General features: G+C 34.1%; 1 protein-coding gene across 2 annotated transcripts in view; it reads left to right on the top strand.

Moving 5' to 3' along the window:
* LOC111425062 (Histone gene-specific Epigenetic Repressor in late S phase) overlaps positions 1–15,510 on the top strand; it is a 114,636-nt gene extending 99,126 nt beyond the window's left edge. Inside the window, exons 4-9 of one of the 2 annotated variants that reach the window (XM_023058821.2) lie at positions 5,319–5,645; positions 5,849–6,092; positions 6,724–8,222; positions 12,909–13,071; positions 13,542–13,710; positions 13,963–15,510. In XM_023058821.2, coding sequence (XP_022914589.2) covers positions 5,319–5,645; positions 5,849–6,092; positions 6,724–8,222; positions 12,909–13,071; positions 13,542–13,710; positions 13,963–14,152 — 2,592 coding nt within the window. In that variant the 3' untranslated portion in view covers positions 14,153–15,510. Of the gene's footprint in view, positions 1–5,318; positions 5,646–5,800; positions 6,093–6,723; positions 8,223–12,908; positions 13,072–13,541; positions 13,711–13,962 lie in introns of both variants that reach the window. The other variant, XM_023058820.2, reaches the window with a different exon arrangement.
* Positions 15,511–16,546: the final 1,036 nt, after the last annotated feature.

Below are 16,546 nucleotides of genomic sequence, written 5' to 3'. Positions count from 1 at the left end.
CTCAAAAGTAGTTTTGAAGCAGTTCTAAGCTTGGATAAAGTGTGAAGGAAGGTTCTAGATAATAAAATTTTTGTTCTCTCTTATTTGTTTCCTAAGGTAACTTGATCCGATTAAGATATACGAATTTTTAACATTTTCTTTTATAATTCGAGAATGGATGGAGATATTGCGATGCGGTTTTCACTAATATTTAGCAAATTTTATGGTGAATAACGGTCTGTGAAGTAAATAGTACCGTTCCAATTAACTTTTTTTCAAAAATCACAAAAATGTGTAACCGCTGCAGATAACGCCCTCTAGCTTATTTGTTTTAAACCAAGCGGTCTTACTGAAAATATCTTTTAAAAGAGCATGAAATGCTCTTTCAAACAAGACCAGAAATATTCAAATCGGTTGAATGGTCCAGGAGATATTAAAATGTAAACATTTGAAAACGCATTGGCCTCCCCCTCCCTTATTATGACAGATATGAAAAATATTGCAAAACAAAAGCGATGCGGTATTATCCAAGCTACTAAATGATGTTGTCAAAGTTATAGCTCATCGTCTAACTTTCTGAGATAGCGGGAATTTTATGTTTCTCAATGGCAGTTACGCCCCCTAGCGGTCGAATTACAAACTTCAAAATAATTTCCAGCTATTTCTCTTGCCCACTTTGCTTATAAAGATTTTTTTCCCAAACCTCTAGGCCTTACTGTTGTTGAGATACAGCCGCTCCGTACGCTTAACGGGACATCCTGTACTGTAATAATTTTAACATTCTCTTAGTTCACCGAGAGAACATAACCTAGAATTTGTGACAGAGAGATTTTTTTGTTGGTGAAAATCTTATCTTAAACCGTTTTGTTTACTTCCAAATGTATCAATTATTGTAGTTCAGCTCCTAAAGCACATTTTTCATCCATCGTTTGAGGTTTTAACGTTATTTTGAGGAAGAAATCCTTGATTTAAATTTGAATTTTTCCAACTTTACTCATTGTTGAAATTTGGCGTGTACTCCAATGTATGTCTAAAAACAAGAAAAGACAACGTTGAATACGAAGTTTTATTACGTTTCATAAAGGAATAAGGGAGAAATCAACGAAAAAAGAATTAAATTTTGAAGGTTAATTCCGAGAAAAATCAAGAGATGGCGCTAGTTTCGAAGCAAGAATTTTGAATTTTGAAAAGGGCGCGAAGCTAAGGGCCAATCAGAAACGAGGAAAAAACAGTTGGAGTGCCGGGGTATATAAGGAGATCGCGAACCGGGAGTGAGAGAGTCGTCGTCGGACCAGCGTCGAGTCTACGTCGTCAGATAGAAGAATTTTTGGAGAGATAACCTCAAAAATTTAAGATAATTTTAAATAAATTAAAATAAAAAGAGAATCATCCTACAACCTATTCCGATACTTCTTCGAGATCATCCAAGACCCTATTTCCGAAGAACAAACAGTTCAATTTCCCGTAAGAAGAATCCTGTAGACAATCCAGAAAATTAGTTACTGCCCCGAACACAAGAGACAATCCATAATCCAGATACCACATTGAACTCCAATCCTTTCTTTTTCACAGTGAGTCGGATGATAATTTTATTTTATTATTTAACATAACCTACAAAAAGAAAATTCAAAGAATCAAACTCAAAGAACAACTCACAAGAGTTTCCTATAATTTTGATCAATACTTACTTGTGTGTAAAGATTTAATAGTTTTCTTGAATAACGTTCATTTATTTAATTCTATTTTTTTTTAACGAGTTTGATAACTTAAGACATCGGCCATTTGTTATTTTCAAAGAACGGTTCTAACTAGTTTTATCCTACTCTCTCTCTCTCTCAAATAATAAACGGGTTCTCTCTAATATCGATATTTCAGTCGATAACCGCAGTTATCTATTTTATTTAAAAATTTTTCTCTTGTAAATAAGCATTAAAGTAAATTTAGGAAAACCATTTTATTTTTGTTACTCATATAATGAGTTAATTTGATTTTGTGTTTAATTAAATGAATTTTTTGTCGAACCTGATTAATATTCTTTTGAACCTGAACTTGCCCGAAACCCTGAGTTTTTAATAAGAGTCTTTTAAAATTAAAGCAACCCAAATTTATAGATTAATAACTTGTGTATAAAACTTCACACAAGTAAAACAACACAATACCATTTCATCGGCTTCTGTAAAGTTGCATGTTTTCACCAGTTTTCGTAGTTCTTGTACAAAACTATCAAATGTCATATCACTTTATTATATCTCTTTTTATGTTCATCCGACAATTTAAAATTATTATACAGGGTGATTCAAAAAACCGCTGACAGACATCTAGAGTAGATAATACATGAAAAATTAAGATGAATAGTCTTAATATGCATCCGGTCGCAAATGCCACCTTAACGAGATATAGCGGGTCAAAGTTTCTTTAAAATTAAACACTATCTGCAATAAAAAGAACATCAATTGCCTTGCTTACATACTATTCCATTATTATGGAAACTACTTTCCTTGCACCGTAGAATGTTATTGAGTTTATGCTAAAACTAAAAATTCAGCCAAGAGCTGAACTCAACGTATATCATTGCCTGGTTATAAATGTTGAACAAAATTGCATTTATACGGCAGAAATTTATTTGTTTTTTAAATTCGATGACATGTAACAGAAATTTGCGAGTTTTCTTAATTGCCGTAATGATTTATGCTAGTTGTCAGTTATTATTTGCAAGATCGTTACAGTTTTCATCATATCGAACTTGTTTTTCTCTTTGTCGTTTCTGTTTCTTAAATGTTCCAAAATTGGTAAAGTTTGTGGATAAATTTTTGAATGTTTTCGGTACAATATCTCAAGCCATTCCAGATATAGTTTGCTTGGGAGTTTTAAATGAAACACCTGTATTATAAGAAAAATTTTTATACTAAGGTGATTTGTTTTTATTTAATTGTCTAAGGCCCACTTTTACCACCTCTTGATGAATTTATCCGATAGATAAATCCAGTTCTCAGCCAATGAGAGCGTTTAAAACCGCCGTAACCATGGCAACTATCCTCTAGATAGTTTATCAGGAGGATGGTAAAAGTGGTCCTAAACCAGGTTTCGGGCTATGCCCTTCATCAGTAGACCGCTACAAATTTACATACAATAAGTTGTTTTTGAATTTACAAAATTTTTCGTCAAAATCTTAAAATTTTTATTGTTATAACATCTACTTTGCAATTCAAACAATATGTTTATTATTTTGCACAAATCTCCAAGTTCAGGAGGACAAGTTTAAGTTTAAATACAAGTTTTATAATAAATAAAGAATTAAATACAAATACCATACTACAACAACAAAATCGACGATAGGAAGATAGGAACTGCTCCATGCAGCAGATTGCAAAACTACTTCCATCTATTGCAATTGATACAAAACCATCTCATGAGCTTAATTTGAAGGATCAAACTCAATAACTAAGGTTCATAACGATAATAAATAATAACAATCCAATCTTCACCAATTTATCTAACCCAGCATTTCTGGAAAAGTCTCTGCTTAAGTCTCTGTTTTCTAAACTCTACTTCCCCAAAAACAGTATATCTGGTAGTATTTATGTTTCGAAACTAACTTCACATTCAAAATTAGCAACCTCATCCTTCCTCTTGATTATCTTGTTTGGCAATCTTGATTGCTCATTCATCAAGTCTACTACAGTAGTAGTCGATCGGTTTATTTATGTGTTCATAATTGCAATTTCAATCTCTTTCTATGTTTAGTCTTTTCTGCTTAATTGCAAAAATTCTTTTCATTCCAGACTCTGATCAATGTGTTTTCTCTTTCCAGAGTCTGTACAACCTTTCTTTTGATACCAATCTCCTTCTGTTTCCAGTCTCTTCTATCGCTCTGTTTGCTCTACCCAGTCTCTTTAACTTCCACTTTCACGCCTTATACCTAGCCTCTCTCTATTCTATCCAGACTCTGATTAGTCTATTTCCATATTTGCTTTTTTATGGATAATCACCTTCTTGCATTTGTAGTTCCTTTTCGGTCTTTCCCTTCTCAGCCCACTTTCGTGTTTCTTTCTTATATCTCTAAAGTATACATCCCAAAAAAGATATAACTGGTAGTATTTATGTTTCGGTAATATCTTCATTTTCGAAATTAGCAACCTCATCCTTCCCCTTGATTACCTTATTTGGTTATCTTGATTACATACATTTTTTGCCCATTCATCAAGTATACTTTAATAGTAGTCGCGATTGGTTTATTTATGCGTTCATAATTGCAATTTCAGTATCGTTATAGAGTTCCTAGTCTATGATTAGTCTTTTCTGCTTAATTATAGACATTCTTTTCTTTCCAGACTCTGTTCAATGTCTAGAGTGTATACAGCCTTTCTTTTGGCACTAATCTTCTTCTGTTTCCAGTCTTTTCTAAAAGTCTGTTTCCATACTTGCTTTTTTATGGAGTGTTAGTGTTTTCCTTGTCCGTCCAGTCTTTTAGCAGTCTCTATTCAGTCTCTTTTTTCTGTTTCGAGTCTCTTCCAGCACTCTGTTCGTTCTACCTACTCCATTTAAAATCAATTTTTACGCCTTGTCACCTAATCTCATTCTCTTTTGACTCTCTTTCTTCTTGTTCTAGTTTCTTTGCATTATCTTTTTACTATTACCAGTCACTTTCCATTCTTCCTCTTCTATGGCTATCTCCTACTTTCTTCTACTATCTTTTTCAAACTTTTCCTCTTCTGTCCAATTTCCGTTGTCTCGACTCTCTTTGTTCTCTTTCCTGATTCTGATCAATCTCTTTCTTCCGCTACCAATCTCCTTGTTGTTTCAATTCATCTTTAATCAATATTTTTTTATTATTACCACTAATTTCTGTCCAGTCTCTTTGTTTTCCTCCCAGTTTCAGTTCCAGTTCATGTCTTTCTTATCTTATCAGTCCCATTCGTATCTTTGTAGTACTTCAATAAATTCTTAATCTGTTACAAATCTTCTTGTCGTTCCAATCTTTTTCCATCTTGCTTCTGCACACCCCTTTTTTTTATTTGTGTAAATAAAACAATTTTTGATCAATCAATCTCCTGAATGGCCTGGAAACTCAACTCTGTAAAGTTTATTAATGTGGTTATACTTATTGTCAATAATAAAAATGTGATGTTAGATTGCAATTAAATGTTTGGTGGGTATATACGATGTGATAGCTATCATTTTGTGGTTGTTGTGGTGATATGTTTATTTTAGTTTATTGTAGGTTATATTTAGAGTGAATTAATAATAAATAATTTAAGGATAATTAATTTAAATACTCGTATAAACGGTAGAATATTAATACGGTTTTAATTTTGATAGTGTAATTTGTATTGTTTCAGGTGATAATAACTTCGGTTATAACAAAGGACAGTTCTCCGCCGCAACAGCAGCCAACATATCGTGTGGCGCAGTACCCGCCGCCCCCGACCCACTCCTACCCGTACGCATATCCGTATTATCCAGCCCCACCGCCCCCGCATCCCGCGGCTACCTACACTCACCACGACCTCTGTTACCCTTCGGCCGCCGCGTACCTCCACAAGTACCCCTACAGAAGGTACATGCCGCCCTCGACCAGCAGCCCTTATTTCCCCGCCGGCCCCGCTGATTTATACGCCACCCCACCCCCGGTCCAGCAGACCGTCTCGTCGCAATCCAGTCAACAGGTTTGTTTTTGCGAAAAACATCATTCACCACCTCCACCGAGAAAAGTATCTCTTTACATGATCAATCTTTGAAACGATTCAATTTCAATTTTTTATCACACAACTTAACGAAAATAGTCCGTATTATTATACTTTGTTTTCTTTTTATCTTCTAGTTGCAGAAACTTCACCATCAACACTTGTCTTGTAATTTGTGTCCTCAGGTGGTGACGGCTTCGCAATCAGCGGCCGTTGCAACTTCTGGAAGCAGCGGAGGAACAACGGGTTACCAACCACCCCCGAGTGGACCACCACCAGCACCGCCTACGATACTAGATACGTATCCCCCACCGCCTACGCAACCTCCGCCAACGCTCGTCGAATCTTATCCGCCACCCCCGCATTATTATCCAGGATATGCACCACCGCCGCCGTGTTATTCACACCCGCCCGCCAGAACGTTACCCTGTAAGTAAAAAATTATAAAAAGAAAGTCTTTGACATTAACGAACATTCAATGTTGAAAATCATTCCGAACCCAAAACACGTAATGGGGCGTTCGCGTCGATTACTGGTCTTAATCCGACATGAACCTTCGTCCACGAAAGTGATCGTCTCGCCAGAGGGTTTTGCGTCGTCATCGGCAATTCGCGCACCGTTAATCTTCTCCAAACTCCTTTTCATTCATCTCTTTCGGCGCATTGTCCCTCTTTATACCGGTCGGACCTCGATGCAAGAAGGGCCGGAACAGATGCGATAAGTTTTACCTGACTGCAAAACTCTCATTTCGTCCCCGCAAGGAAAGCGAGACAGAAGACGAGAAGGATGTTTTGGTTTATAGACTGTTAGTCGTCGTCTGCTCCAGTTCGTTAGAGACTCCACTCCTCGTTTGTTGTTGTGTGTTTTGTCGTCAGCTGCTTTTGCTAGTGTCGACCTCAAGTTACGAAAATGTTGTTTCACTGTTTAGGTGAAGTACATTATTAAGCATTAATCTAAAACAAATATTTTTTAAGTCAAGTGCACAAAATGTTTCTATTTCAATTCTTATCTAATCTCGAATTGTTTAACTTCCTGTTTTTATTTATTTATTTTTTTGTAGATGGAGCTTATCAAAGTTGTCCATGCCCAATGAACACCTGTCCAAAAAACGTCCATACTGGACCTCTTATTGGTAGTAGTAAGAGGTCAGATATCACGTCATTAACCAAAGATAAAGTGTTGCTTCCGGTCGCTTTGGCACTTCCTCTTGAACCAGCAAGTGCAACTGGACCTCCAAGTCCAGCTCGGGGCTCCGCAGGAATGCCAGCACCAACATCTCCAGCAGTAGCAGGTACTTACCAAGCACCTCCAACACCAAAACAAGAAGCTATCGAGCCGGAAAGTAAAGTATGCACGGAAAAGCGAAGAACAGCTCGAGTGGGGAAGATGGCAGTTAGAAATAACTTGCAACAAACGAGTACGATGCTGTTGATGTGCCAGGAAAGAGATCAAAATCAAAGTCTTCTTCTCGGGGAAGTTAAGCGGGAAGTAGAGAGTCCTAAAGAGGATCCAAAGAAAGTGCTCATAGAAGTAATTGAGGCACCAATCAAAGCTGTAATAAATTCTAAAGTTGAACCACCACAATCGCCTTGCGAAAATATTGAAGAGTGTCCTAGAACGGAAATAAAACTTGGTCATTGTGACGAAGTAATCGAAGAAATAACTCCTCAATTATCAAAATCTGGAGAAAAACAAACCAATGAGAACCCAGAAACAATAAAAATAGAAGAAATGTTGCCGACAGTGCCCGAAAAAAATTTATTAGAACCTTGTGTTAAAACAGTAGCCGAAAACGTGAAAGTAAAAAATATGAAACGACGATCCTCTAGTACCAAAACGGATGAACCGCCGCAATCGCCGCCGAAAAAACGAAAAATCGACCCGAAATTAAACGGAAGTTACAAAGACTTGATCAATAAAAACTATAACACACTTCAAATTAGCAACGGTAAAAGAAAACTTTTAGCCGCAAATCAAGAATCATCCGAAACGAATAAATTAGAACCCAAACGAACCAGAAGCACATCAAAAGAAATCGACGCCAAGAAACACACCAAACTCGCAAAACAATCGTCGAACGACGATTCCGAATTAATAGAAAACACCGAACCCTCACCGAACCACCAACTCAAACGAAAAAAATTTTGTTCGAGAAACTTAAAGAATATCAAAGGAAATGGAACGGAAAAGAATTATCCGAAAAGCAACGTTGACCGGACCATCGATTGTGTTGTGAATGAATCGCGGACAAAAGTGTTAAGTGACACCCAAAGAACGAACGGTGAAAAAGTGACTAATAACGGCGTTAAAGCGAAGTGCGAAATTAAGAAGGAGCCTGTTATGAGGAAGAAACTGGTGAAAACTATTCCGAAACCTGCGGCGCCGGTTGAAGTTAAAAAACCGCCGATTGTTGTTAAGAAAAAAATTAAGCAGAAAGTACCGGAAGTTATTGTTACTGCTGCCCCTATTGTTAAACCAAGGAGAAGTCTTCCAGCACCTAAGTGGTCTAATGGATGGACTTGGATGGGTGAACCATATGAAGGAAAAGTTTTTCTTAATGTAAGTTAAATTAATTGATTTTTGATAACATATAAAATAACTGAACAAGTTATATACTAAAACTAAAAAAAAACTAAAGGTTTTAAAACCAATACTAGAGCTAACACTAGGTCTAGTGTTCTAGTTTTACACTATCACTAGAACAAACACAATCCCTAGAACTAGAATCATTCGGGTTTAGCCGTCTTGAGAGACGTGCGGCTAAACCCGAATGTTTCTAGTTCTCGGTCTAGTGTTAGTTTTAGTATTGCACTAGCACTATTACTAGAACTAACACAAGATCTAGAACTAGAATCATTCGGGTTTAGCCGTCTTATGAGACGTGCGGCTAAACCCAAATGATTCTAGTTCTAGGTCTAATGTTAGTTCCAATGCTAGTGTTAATTCTAGAGTCAGTTGTTATTCACTGTTAGGTTGTGTATTTTTATTGAACTAAAACTAGAACTAACACTAAAACTAACACTAGACCTAGAACAAGAAACATTCGGGTTTAGCCGAATCTTCTAAAGTCTAAAGACGCACGGCTAAACCCGAAACTTTCTAGTTCTAGGTCTAGTGTTAGTTCTAGTTTTATTTCTGATTCAGTGCTAGATTGTTGTTTATATTTATTGAACTAACACTAGACCTAGAACTAGAATCATTCGGGTTTAGCCGTCTTATGAGACGTGCGGCTAAACCCGAATGATTCTAGTTCTAGGTCTAATGTTAGTTCCAATGCTATTATTAATTCTAGAGTCAGTTGTTATTCACTGTTAGGTTGTGTATTTTTATTAAACTAAAACTGGAACTAACACTAGATCCAGAACTAGAAACATTCGGGTTTAGCCGAGTGTCTTTAAAGACGGCTAAACCCGAACGTTTCTAGGTCTAGTGTTAGTTTTAAAACTAAAACTAGAACTAACACTAGACCTAAAACTAGAATCATTCGGGTTTAGCCGTCTTATGAGACGTGCGGCTAAACCCGAATGATTCTAGTTCTAGGTCTAATGTTAGTTCCAATGCTATTATTAATTCTAGAGTCAGTTGTTATTCACTGTTAGGTTGTGTATTTTTATTGAACTAAAACTGGAACTAACACTAGATCTATAACTAGAAACATTCGGGTTTAGCCGAGTGTCTTTCAAGACGCCTAAACCCGAACGTTTCTAGGTCTAGTGTTAGTTTTAAAACTAAAACTAGAACTAACACTAGACCTAGAACTAGAATCACTCGGGTTTAGCCGTCTTAAGAGACGCACGGCTAAACCCGAATGATTCTAGTTCTAGGTCTAATGTTAGTTCCAATATTAGTGTTAATTCTAGAATCAGTTGTTATTCACTGTTATGTTGTGCATTTTTATTGAACTAAAACTAGAACTTTCTAGTTCTAAGTCTAGTGTTATCTCGTCACGAACGAGCCTTCGAGTTCTATTTGGCCAAATAGCTTTTTTAATCTATTTTGTACGTACAACATTTCATTAATGTTAATGTTTATTAGAATTTTTGTTAAAACAGGTATAAATCATTTCGTATTTACTGTCAAGGAAATCACAATAAGATCATCACTGTAATAATAATCCATAATTATCGTAAAATTACTATAATCCGATCGCAATAAACCGTTTAATAAGAGAGTACGGTATCTGATACTCAATGTGATTACACACATAAATTTTAAATTCGTCACAGAATATCGGTGGTTACTGAAACATTAATTATATACTACTATAATATTAACCTACCAGCATTTGCAACATTGTCTCAGATATTTGCAAAAACTAACACAAAACCTAGAACTAGAAACATTCGGGTTTAGTGTTATTTTGTGTATAAGTTAACATTAGGACTATTATTATTCGAACTAGAATATTTAGAAATATTTGGGTTTGACCATGCGTCTCCTGCAACTCAACCTGACGCTGAATAACAATTGAAGACCTTGTAGCAACAACGAGGCAGCTCCACTTATTGTCAAAAATGAGTTAAATATACGGTTGCATCTAATAAAGTAAGTGCAACAGCGAGGCACCAACCGAATGAAATCCTGGTAGGGTAATGTTAAACGGAGCTGCCTCCATCTTTAAATTATGGCAACAACAAAGCAACTTCTGTATGAGTTATACTTGAAGATATATGAACCTACAATATATAGTGACATGAAAACGAAAAAAAAAACTCTTGGTCTCTTACGATTTCTTTTTACCTTTCTTTTGGCCACCCTAGAAGTGACACGTGTCAAATTTTTGATAGATTAGAAAATAAGATTAAAAATAAGGAGTTAACCGACGATCAGAAGAACGAGCTAGAAACTGAAAAAAGTTGCACCTCAATAAATGCCAAGTATTTTATGATGATCTAAAAATTAAGCAGACTTTGGTGAGAAATGATCCTACAGTTGACACACTTTCGCTTGATTTTCAACAGAATGCTCCACTGCCTAGAGTCTCTACTAAACTAGTAGTACTAGTATCATGAAACTCAAGGTAAAAGGACACCAAAAAAGCTTTTTATTTTCCGACAACTGTTATTTATATTGATTGGTCCAATCTGACAGAATCAAAAAAAATAGTTCATCGTTTTCCTGAGCCTGGCCACAGTTTTCTGCCTTGTGACCTATCTTTTGAATCTGTTGAAATGAATATCTCCCTAAAAATTTGATGATTTTTAAACATTTCCTAATAGCCAGAACTAATAGACACATCCCTTTAGAACCCCTTGTATCCCTTATGTACCTGAAAATGATTTACTATTCTACAGATCCTTAAAATCTGGTAAGGTGGTAGAAAATCATGATGACATTGATATGACTGACGATGACGCAAATGAATAGCTGTTTAAATAAATGATTGATTTTGTAAATGCGTTTCAACATCTATAAAATGCTAATAAAGTAGTTTTTTTGTAAATTGATAGTAACAACGAGGTAGCTCCTATTATATACACAATTATGAATAAACAAATTTTTGAAATTTTAATTTTGCTAAAAATGATTATAATCAGTGTGAAACTTTGATTATACCTAACAGAAAAATAAACTAATTGCAAAAGACTTTGGGTATTGTTACGGAAAAGTTTTTCGTGCCCCAGAACAATTTGTTAAAATGGAGCTATGTTCTAGCTAAAACTAGAAAAAACAATAAAACTAGAAACATTCGGGTTTTGAGAGATGCAGGGCTAAACTCGAATGTTTCTAGTTCTAGATCTAGTGTTAATTCTAGTTTTAGTGTTATTTTGTGTATAAACCAACATTATCACTAGAATTAACATTAGATCTAGAACTAGAAACATTCGGGTTTAGCCGTTCGTTTTTTAAGACGGCTAAACCCGAATGATTCTAGTTCTAGGTTTAGTGTTAGTTCTAGTTTTAGTTCAATAAAGATATACAACAACCTGACGCTGAATAACAAATAAAACTAGAACTAACACTAGACCTAGAATTAGAATCATTCGGGTTTAGCCATCTTGAGAGACGTGCAGCTAAACCCGAATGTTTCTAGTTCTCGGTCTAGTGTTAGTTCTAGTTTTACACTAACACTAGAACTAACACTAGAGCTAGAACTAGAAACATTTGGATTTAGCCGTCTTGAGAGACACAGGGCTAAATCCGAATGATTCTAGTTCTAGATCTAGTGTTAACTCTAGTTTTAGTGTTATTTTGTGTATAAACTAACATTAGCACTAGAACTAACATTAGATCTAGAACTAGAAAGGTTCGGGTTTAGCCGTTCGTCTTTTAACACGGCTAAACCCGTATGATTCTAGTTCTAGGTTTAGTGTTAGTTCTAGTTTTAGTCCAATAAAGATATACAACAATCAAACGCTGAATAACAAGTAAAACTAGAACTAACACTAGACCTAGAACGAGAAAGTTTCGTCTTCAGACGCACGGCCAAACCCGAATGTTTCTAGTTCTAGGTCTAGTGTTAGTTCTAGTTTTAGTTCAATAAAAATATAATATCTAGTGCTAACTAGCATTACCTAGCACTGTCACTAGAAATAACAGTACACCTAGAACTAGAAACATTCGCATTTAGCCGATCGTCTCTTAAGACGGCTAAATCCGAATGATTCTAGTTCTAAATCTAGTGTTAACTCTAGTTTTAGTGTTATTTTGTGTATAAACTAACATTAGCACTAGAACTAACAGTAGATCTAGAACTAGAAACATTCGGGTTTAGCCGTTCGTCTTTTAAGACGGCTAAACCCGAATGATTCTAGTTCTAGGTTTAGTGTTAGTTCTAGTTTTAGTCCAATAAAGATATACAACAATCAAACGCTGAATAACAAGTAAAACTAGAACTAACACTAGTCCTAGACCGAGAAAGTTTCGGGTTTGGCCGTGCGTCTTCAGACGCACGGCCAAACCCGAATATTTCTAGTTCTAGGTCTAGTGTTAGTTCTAGTTTTAGTTCAATGAAAATATAATATCTAGTGCTAACTAGCATTACCTAGCACTGTCACTAGAAATAACATTACACCTAGAACTAGAAACATTCGGATTTAGCCGATCGTCTCTTAAGACGGCTAAACCCAAATGATTCTAGTTGTAGGTGTACTGTTTGTTCTAGTTTACTTCAATAAGGATATACAACAATCTAACGCTGAATAACAACTAAAATTAGAGCTAACACTAGCACTAGAACTAACACTAAACCTAAAATTAAAAGTTTAATAAAAAAATATTAATTATTATTATTTTTTTTTACAGAGTGATGAAGCTAACATCTCAAGAAAATGTTACCCAGCGATGAGACACGAAGAAGGTGATATAATAGAACCAAGAGATTGTGTCTTATTAAAAGCTGGACAAAAAAAGAACGACCTGCCTTTTGTTGCGAAAGTTGCCGCATTATGGGAAAATCCTGAAGATGGTAAATAAATAAAATTAATTCTTTTTTATTAAAATAATAAACAAATAAATATAACTTCTTATCTTGCAAAATTCAATTTATTTAACGGAACCGATTTCGACTAGTTTTACTTAGTCATCTTCAGCCGAATCTACAATTATATTTTAATTACAATTTAATAATTAAAAGTTTATTAAACTTAATTAGAACTGATTAGAACTTATATATTGTATTTTAAAGTGTAATTTCATACTTTTAAAATGTTTTTTATATGTCTGCTCTTTGTGATGTTGATTTTATTTTATTGACTGTAAGTTCTATAAGAATTTTAACTTTTTATTATTAAATTGTAATTAAAATATAATTGTAGATTTGGCTGAAGATGACTAGTCGAAACAGGTTCCGTTAAATAAATTGAATTTTGCAAGATAAGAAGTTATATTTAAACGAAACTTGTAACATGGATATCAACAGTTATAATTTTTTTTTAGGTGAAATGATGTTTAGTTTGTTATGGTATTATCGACCAGAACATACCGATCAAGGAAGACTCCTTTCGGATGAAATCGATGAAGTTTTCGCATCGAGACACAAAGATTCAAACAGCGTGGCTTGTATTGAAGATAAATGTTACGTGTTAACATTTAACGAATACTGCAGGTAAGGTGTTTTAGTTATGATGTATTTCGAAATGGCTGTTAAAATGGCAGATGTAAACATGAGGCAATTACCGCGTTTTTATTACAAAGCTCTGGGCTGGGTTCTACATTAAAGAGAGATTCAAACCACATGTTGCTCGCCAATTATAAACGAGGAGGGGTTGTTTTCGGTTTATGAACAAAATCATGCGTCGTGTTTGTAATACAATAGCGAGAGGGAAAAAAGTTAATGGATTTGTGTTTTTTGTTTTAGGTATCGCAAAAATTTAAGAAGATTAGAACATGGTTTGGAGGAAATACCATCAACTATTCCCACAAACGAGCCGTATCCGAGAATAATACGGCAACCGCCGGCAAATGTTGTCACAGCACCGGATTTGGTGTTTTTCTGTCGTCGAGTTTACGATTTTCGACAGAAAAGAATCGTTAAGAATCCGAGTTAATTTTGTTTTACAAAAATTCAAAGTGACAACATTACCTAGTAGGTCTTTCAAAAATTAAAAAAATCACGTAAAAGCACACGTATTATTTGATACTAAAAAAGTACATATTGTTACAAAATATTTAAATATATATAAAAGTGGGAACATTTGTATATTAGTTTTACTAAAAAAAATGAGAAAAAAAAATGAAAACATTGTATAGAAAAATATAGATTATATATTTAACATACAGATGATCATATTTATAATTTTAGTAATAGAATTGCCGGTGTACATGGTGTGAGCTTATAGAGAATAGCAAGTCAATGTTGTAATATAAATTTCAATTACAATAAGTTTTTGCATTTGTCTGGAGCGCGTGTAGTTTCTTTATTTTTTAATTAAATCACAATTATACTTGGTGAGTTAGAAAACAACACCTTGTATATTAATTTTTTTGACTAACAAATTTATTTTAACCACTTTTACTATAATTGTACGTCAATTATAACATCAAAACGAAAAAATCGCATTTAAAATTAGATATTCACGTTATCAAAGAAAAAAAATTAATAAAATCAACATTCCAGAAAAATCCTTTACATTTTATCAATGTTGAGGTGGTTAAAATAATAAATTAAAAAAAAAAGAAGTTAAATTTACAGTGTTTATAATAAAAAAAAATTTATCTTAAAAGTTACTAAAAAAACCTTAATTTTTTTGTTACTATTATGTTAATTTGAAATTAATATAACAATTTATTTCTTATATACTTAATATATTTCTATATTATTATTATTATGTAATTTTTTTTGCTAGTTCTATAACAATTATTATTATTGAAAAAAAAATTATTAATATATTTTGTTTGCTCCCTAGAGCGAGTCGTTATAAATTATTGTAGCCAAAGTTACGTTATTTTTTAATTTATTTTATTTACGAAAACAAGAACCTTTTCATGGTAGGATTAAACTCGTAAATAGCATTATTTTTTTTTCCTGTATTTGTTATTTTATTTTTTAAGGATTGTATTCTTCTAAATCATACAATACAAACGTAAATCGATTTAAAGATAAAATCACAGTTCCGAAATCTTCGTTACATAGTCAATTTAAAAGTAATAAACACAACACAACAGAATTAAATGAAACAAAGAAAGTAATTATTGATAAAGCGGTTCGGTTTTTTGTTGTTTATTAGCGAGGTCGGTTCATTCGGATTCGATTCACGGTGCGATTCTTTACGTTTTAGGTATTGTACGCCTTCTAGGTGCCTTCCTAACGCTCTACTCGTGGTCGCTTATTGATCTTTTAGTTTTTCGTTTCCGAGTATCATCTTATTGTTTTCACATCATTCTATAAATAAATGTGTGAAAGTACTATTTGACTTTTTATTTTATTCAAAAGTTACCTCTGTAAGTTTATACACATTTTCAACACAAAAATACAAATAAATAGGGAAAACATAAACTAATAACAATAATAAGACTTTGCAGAATAAATTAAGATTTTAAAGAAGTTCAGACAACAAAAAACTGAAGAGAGCCTGGTAATTGGGAAAAAAGTTGAACCAATTCAAGAATAATACACTTTGAGTTCAAAAATGGAAATAAATAGAGAAGAGAGAGACTTGAAAGAGACTGAAGATATACTGGAAAGAAAGAAGAGACTATACTGAAAGGAGGAAGACTAGAAAAAGTCTCTAAAGGCATGAAAGGGACTGAACATAAACTAATAACACAATAATAAGACTGGGCAGAATGGATTATGACTGAAAAGAAGTTATAAGTGAAAGAAACATGATGTACAGAGAACAAAAAACTGAAAAGAAGCTAGTTAATTGCGGAAGGAGACTGGGCAGAAACTAGTAATAAGGGAAAAAAGTTGAAGAAACCCTGGAATAATACACTTTGAACTCATAAATGGAAATAAATAGAGAAGAGTGAGACTTGAAAGAGACTGAACATATACTGGAGAGAAAGGAAAGACTATACCGAAAGGAGGAAGACTAGAAAAAAGCTCTAAAGGCAAGAAAAAAGCTCTAAAAGCAAGAAAAAGACTTAACATAAACTAAAAACACAAAAATGAGGTTGTGCAGAATGGACTAAGATTGGAAAGAAGTTATAAGGCAAGAAACATGCTGTACAGAGATCAAAAAACTGAAGAGAAGCTAGTTAATTGCGAAAAGAGACTGAGTAGAAACTAAAAAGAGAAGAAAAAAGCTAGTAATAGTTGAAAAAAGTGGAATAAATCCTGGAATAATACACTTTGAACTCATAAATGGAAATAAGTAGAGAAGAGAGAGACTGAACATAGACTGGAAAGAAAAGAAAGACTATACCAAAAGGAGGAAGACTAGAAAAAGACTCTAAAGGCAAGAAAAAGACTTAACACAAACAAATAACACAAGAATGAG

Source organism: Onthophagus taurus, chromosome 11 (genome assembly GCF_036711975.1).
Source record: "Onthophagus taurus isolate NC chromosome 11, IU_Otau_3.0, whole genome shotgun sequence".
NCBI classification, from domain to species: Eukaryota; Metazoa; Arthropoda; class Insecta; order Coleoptera; family Scarabaeidae; genus Onthophagus; species Onthophagus taurus.
This window is presented reverse-complemented; position numbering and strand designations above follow the sequence as displayed.